The following is a 6,428-nucleotide window of genomic DNA, read 5'->3' as shown; positions in this document are numbered from 1 at the left end:
AGGAGCATTTATATGTTATGTTTTTATTTTCCTCAAATGGATTATTCTGTGTTATTAAACATGTGCAAGTTGGTCTTGTAGAATAAAGGTTGTAAACTTAGTTTCAGAAGGGAGAAAGCTTACATATAAGCTAAGGTATTTGACATTGAGGTCCTTTTAAATATTGAGTATGTAATTAATATTCTGATTCTTTAGAAGGGACAATATCCCTGAGAGGGGAATGTTGGAGAATAATCAGAATTAGTTGGTAACATAGGTAAGATGTTTTATATTCATCATATGTTTGTAAGTTACTTCTCATCAGAATGTGTTTGTATAATACTGTGGCGGGGTTGCAGTATCTGTTCTATGTCAAGACTAAGTTACTTGGGCCGGAGAGAGGGGAGAGGTCAAGCGTGTATCTCTTGGCTCCACAATGTCTGTGTGCCAGTCAATGTGTCTCTGTGATCTTGTCAAGATAGGATGGATTTGATATATGGCTGTTGATATGGAGGATTGGTTTATGGTTCTAAGTTTGAGAAAATAACATAGTTTAGGAGACAAAGCTGAACGATGAATTATGCCGATGCTGTCTGACTATGTGTGTCTTTGCTATAAAGGATCTCAGTTGCAATGTGTAAGGGACTCTCAGAGAATTCATTGATAAACACTGAATTGATCTGAGAGTCACAGGGTCGTGATAGAGCTCATATAATTAAAGATGGACTTTGTGATAACTAACTCTGACTTGTGTGTGGTTTGCTCTCATGATTTGGTAAATACAGAAAATTTCCACGACAGACGCTAGAGACGATTTTGTGAGAAGACTGATTTTCTGGATGTTTCATGGTCTGACAAACACTGCTCTTGCTCTGTCACCTTTCACCACAAATGTGGAAGTGTTACATAGATATCTCCAACTCAAACTGACAGATTTCTATGTGGATTTTATTAACACTAATTTGATTTCCGCAGGGACGTAGACATCGACCTTAGGGTGTTAAAGGGCTACAGCCAGCAGAACAGGATTTAAACCAGCAACCCTTGCAGTTATGCAAGCACATCACCTGAGGCATTAAGGCTGATCTTTTGGCAGAGGCCAAATTAAAGGTTACAATAGCACTGCCAATATTTTAAGTTGAATGTGGTACAAATCACTTTATAGTGGGAGCACCAATTCTAAGACTATGAATTACAGTAGGCTGTTTGAGAAGGTTTGAATCCTAAGCAAACTGCATACACATTGTTTGAAGTACAATAGACCAACATAGCTACTGTAGTAGGTCAAAGCTGTTAGCTGAAAAACCTTGGTAGAGCATGGATGGAGTAGGCATTGTGGTGCTCATGTGAATTTCCTTTCTTTTTCGGCGTCAGACCAATGTCTACTTCTCACTTAAAACTTTGTTTAAAATTAACAATCATTTTCATTTTGTATTAATGTCTTTAATCTGTTCTATCTATTCAATCTGTAGATAAATAAACCTTTGAGTCTAAAATTTGGCAAGTCTTAAAGACTGTCTGGATGCTGTATGTCTGGTCGAGAAGATGTCATATAACCAGATTACAACCAGATAATGCCATTTTGTTTCATTCCAATAATTTTTTTTTATCTGGCCAGATTACACTTTTCTGGTTGTTAAAAAGACGTTAGCAAAACTTCCTCGGACTAGGGCGTCATAAAAAACAGCATAATGACGTAATTGAAAACAGTTTTACCCACTGGATTGACATCTACAAAGAAACTACATTTTCCATTTTAAACCAAAAAGAAAATAATTTTTTGGGGAAAAACACTAAAAACTTCAATGTTACATTTGTGAGGGGGACATTTTTTTCACTTTTGTTCATATTTCTTCAAGTGATTCACATCACTGTGATTTATTTGCCAATCTGCTCTCAGTAATATAATAAGACATTACACTATTTTTTCACTTATCGTTAAAGTTGACCTACATCATGCTACACTTGTCATTACATTCTGTGAAAATGTAATGATATTGTCACTGTTTTCTCATTTTACATACTATGTAGATTATATATTTATGGTATTATTCTAGCTGTTTTCAGATATTGTACTATTTATATAGTGATTTGTCATAAGTCTAAGTACATACAATATTATTATGATTTTTTTAAATTATGGAATCAGAATTTGTGATGCAATCTTGCTAGATAACCGTTTATTCTAATCTAGACGTGGCATGTGCAAATTCACTTTAAGCCTATCTGCCAAATGATCTGTAACTTATAATGCAATAATTGGTTCTTACCATGCCTCATCACAGAACTTACTTGAGTTGTCCTGAATGTGTCATTACAAGTTTTTTAAAGATGCAAAAACTACTGTATGCCAAATAAATCTGTGGTGTGTCAAAGAGGAAGAGTTTTCTCTCATTTAAGGATAGTAGTGAATTAATGACTGATTTTATGTTTGAATGTATTTCTGATAGGAACTAAAACAACCTTTCAAAAACTGCACAGCATGAAAGAAGAAGGGGCATCCCTATATTGTCTATTGACAAAAAGGAAGCAGAAGTCTTTTGTCTCTGGCTTGTCATTATTTTCCCAACTCACACATACATTAGTAAGCAAGTACTAAAGAATGAGACAGGAGACTTTTGTTAAAAATATTCAGGTCAACTGTCTGTAAATTGTGCATCATCATGCAAACCATGCAAAAAAAATTAAATGTATTTATATAAAAAAATAAGTATTACAAAAAATGACAGTATTTATAAGTACCATTCAAAATTGTTTTCTTTTTCCTGAAACCTGAACATTGTAGGCTCTACGACAAAAAGAATGCATGCGGTACATGCAGTGCGGTTTGCTTTGCAGCGATAAAGGTTTGGGTGTATATATTTATATTAATGCTATATACTTTTTCATCTTAGCTTTATGTATGTTGTGATGCGTGCGCTGTACTGTACAAAGTCTGTTAACTATACAAACGCTGTCTTTTCTTTTCGTGTGTGTACGTAGTCTTGAGACCGTGGCTTTCTCTGGGCTTTCTCTGGGCCAATAAGTGTAGGGTGTAAACCAAAATGAGTCAGGTTTTAGTGTCAATTAAATCTGGATTGAATTGGGGTCTATGGGGATAAATTCTATCCAAACTGACTTGGGTGTAGAGACATGGATTTCACCCAAAATAATTGACATGTGCCGATTGAACTTGCACATGGCGTTGAGTTCAGTGATGTCCGTTTAACCCAAAGACGACTGGCTTTTAGAGGCATGGGCTTAGGGGCTTAAGGTTGTCGATTTGACTCAAACTAAATAAGGGTTGGTGAGGAGGTGTAAAATTAAGGAATAAAAATGGTGAGCGATTCAGGGCGGTGTGTTCCATACAGAATCAGGGAAGCCCTCTCCTGTGGATGACTTGGGGAGTTGCCCCCCACCCCCGCTGGGCGTGAAGGGTTCCGTGTCTGTGTCCGTCTCCCCCTCTGCCAGGTAACGGCTGTCCCGCAACCTTCCCGACCCCCCTGCTGTCCCCAGTGTGGGGTCCTCCCTATCCTCGCGCTCCCCCGATATACTGAACCCGCTGGGTGAGCGCTCCAGCTCCTCGTGGTTCACAGAAAGCATGGATAGCGGCGAAGTGTCCGTCACTGCTCTCTGCCCCATGGTCCGGCCCAACCCCAGCGTGAGGTGCTCCGTGTAGGGACTTTGTGGCCCATGCCCATCCCGTCCAGCCATCTGGGTGTCCAGGAGTGAGCTGATGGGGAGTACATTGGGCCGCTCTGTGAAGGTAGGGATCGGGGCTAGGTGGTGGCCAGGTGGGACTTGATGGTCAGCAGGGATGTAGCCACCCCCAGGCAGCCCCATTCCCCCAACTCCTTCCGCCCCTCCAGCTGCAGCACTGGGCTCCCTGCGGCAGCTGTAGTAAGGCATCACTTTGCTCACAGGCACCTGGTAGGACATTTGGGGGCATGTCTCGGTGTAGTTGAAGAAGACCCGGCGGATCTCAGTGTAGCCACAGCCCTCCTTGCCGTCAGAGCCTGTGTTGCCTGTCACATGGTCAAGGGGCTCCGTGGTCATGTGGGCGGCGCCGGCCGAGTCCACCTGAAGGTGCTCAGTGTGCTGGATGTGCATGTCCACCAGAAAGTCCAGCTTCTTCTCCATGTCCTCCACCTGAGACCACACAACAGTTACTCACCTACATACTGGAACTACTACAATCCTACACTCTTTTTTTCCTAAAAGTTCCAAAAGGGTTCTACTGAGGGATAGGGTTCTACAAAGGTCCATTTTCATCTGAAGACCCCTTTCTTGGAGACGAGGGTTACTTGTAGGGCAACAGGTTCTACCTCAAATCTTTTTCATTCTAATAACTATTTTTGGAAGAAGGGCTTCTTTGATGATTTTTTGGAAGGATATAGAAGGGTTCTACATATACATATTGTTTTCTCTTTTAAATAGTGACTGAGCATTAGTGCCTTAGCATCAGGAGTTTGAGTAATCTGATATGTTTAAGATAGGTGTGAGAACGTTTTAAAAACTATACCTATATGGGACTTTTTGTGCATGCCGCTGGTATTCCCTTAATCATTTTACATATACAGTACTGACAAAGTGATATGATTTATGTCTTTCAAATTAGTATTTTATTGTGCAGAGAGTAGAGGAATTGACGGGAGTATGAGTCAACCAGCAGTGTGTTGTATGGTACATAGCAAATTGGCTAAATTTGACATTGTGTTGATTTTTCCATCTAACATTTCTAATGTTGATTCAGAAGTTAAATGAATTTAACACAGTGGTGTAAAATAATCCGAGTGTTGGTGTTAGAGATTCTCCGGTACTTTTGTATACTTTTTAGCCAGTAGTTTTGAAAGTAGTGCTCACGAGCCAAAAATTGCATACTACATCACACGTACCATTGCCTTCTCTTTCGCTCTGCTGTGTGTGCATCTTGCTAGCTGTCACTCAAATGGCAAGTGGCTGAACCTCATTGGCTGGAACTCGCATTGCTATTAGGCTGGCCCACGTGGAGGGAAAATTTAAGGGAAAATGGTGCTGTAGAGCTTCCAGTAAACAGTCACTTTTAAACTAGGGATAGCTCATGCTCATAGATCACGCATGTATGAACTACACATTGACACATCCAGCCAAAAGCGTGAGGTTTAAAAATGTTTTACTAGTCACCAAAGTTCCAGAGCATGTCTTTAATATCCAGAGTTGAGTGTGATTTTTACTATTTGCAGAGTAAAACTCTCAAACAATCGCCCATCACTATCGTATTGCTCTATTGTAGATTGATTGCCAGAATTGTTTGTTTCAAAATCTGTGTTTTCGCATGTACATTGAGTGGTTGATTAATCTTATGATACAATAAATAAATAAATACTCTAAACTAATCAAATCTCTTAATAGTTGGACTTACTGCACCTGCTACTGAGATGGTTGTTTCAGTTTAGATGAGTTAGGTAGTCTCATTACTCAATCCTCTCTACCCCCCCAGCAGTTATTCTGAATGCAGGTTGCAGGTGAATAAAAGTTCCAAATGTTGGATATCCTCACTCAGGCTGGATTATTATAGGAATAACATATAACTTCGCCAGCATAATGTGACTTGCAGGCCTGATATGGCCTGTAAACCAGGAGTTTCCTCACACAACTGTGTTAGGGTACAACAAAGGCCATCAAAGAAAGGCCTTATGATATGTTATAGATTGTAAAAATGAGTTTAATTTTAAAGGCTAATAAGGCCGTTGGAACCCTACATGGAGGGTTCAAGGAAGAACTCTTCAAAGATGAAAGGTTTATTGGTAGAACCCTTCTTAGAGGATTCTATGAAAAACAATCTACCTAGCTAATAGCACCAAAAGGGTGTGGATGCGGAACACCAAAATGATGTGGAACACCAAAATGTTCCATATGCACAAAAAGCTTATTTATCTCATTGTGTGCACAAATTTGTTTACATCCCTTAGCATTTCTCTTTTGCCAAGATAATCCATCCACCTGACAGGTGTGGCATATCAAGAACCTTGTGCTGAGGACAAAAGGCCACTAAAATGTGCAGTTTTGTCACATGCCACAGATGTCTCAAGTTTTGAGAAAGTGTACAATTGGCATGCCGACTGCAGGAATGTCCACCAGTGCTGTTGCCAGATAATTTAATATTATTTTCTCTATTTCTCTACCATCAGTTTCATCAGCTGTCCAGATGGTTAAGACCAGCCACCCGGACAGCTGATGAAACTGAGGAGTATTTTGGTTTGCAATAAAGCCATTTTGCGGGGTAAAACTCATTTTGATTGGCTGGGCCTGGCTCCCTAGTGAGTGAGTCTGGCTCCCCAGGGGATGGGCCTATGCCCTCCCAGGTCCACCTATGGCTGCGTCCCTGACAATCATGTAAAATACATAGATTAGGGCCTAATGAATTTATTTCAATTGTTATTTTATTGTATTCATTTGTTTATTTTTTTTATTTTTTAACTTTAGTTTAT

General features: G+C 39.9%; 1 protein-coding gene across 2 annotated transcripts in view; it reads right to left on the bottom strand.

The window, feature by feature from the left end:
- Positions 1–2,390: 2,390 nt before the first annotated feature.
- The window catches only part of kcnq3 (potassium voltage-gated channel subfamily Q member 3), a 161,400-nt gene continuing 157,362 nt past the window's right edge, over positions 2,391–6,428 (bottom strand). For both annotated transcript variants that reach the window (XM_090243467.1, XM_090243466.1), the window contains one exon: positions 2,391–4,107. In XM_090243467.1, coding sequence (XP_090099593.1) covers positions 3,307–4,107 — 801 coding nt within the window. In that variant the 3' untranslated portion in view covers positions 2,391–3,306. The remainder of the gene's footprint in view (positions 4,108–6,428) is intronic.

This window comes from Oncorhynchus mykiss, chromosome 8 (genome assembly GCF_057628025.1).
Source record: "Oncorhynchus mykiss isolate SJ-2025 chromosome 8, ASM5762802v1, whole genome shotgun sequence".
NCBI lineage: Eukaryota > Metazoa > Chordata > Actinopteri > Salmoniformes > Salmonidae > Oncorhynchus > Oncorhynchus mykiss.
Note: the sequence above shows the minus strand (reverse complement) of the source record. Positions and strands in the feature narration are given on the sequence as shown.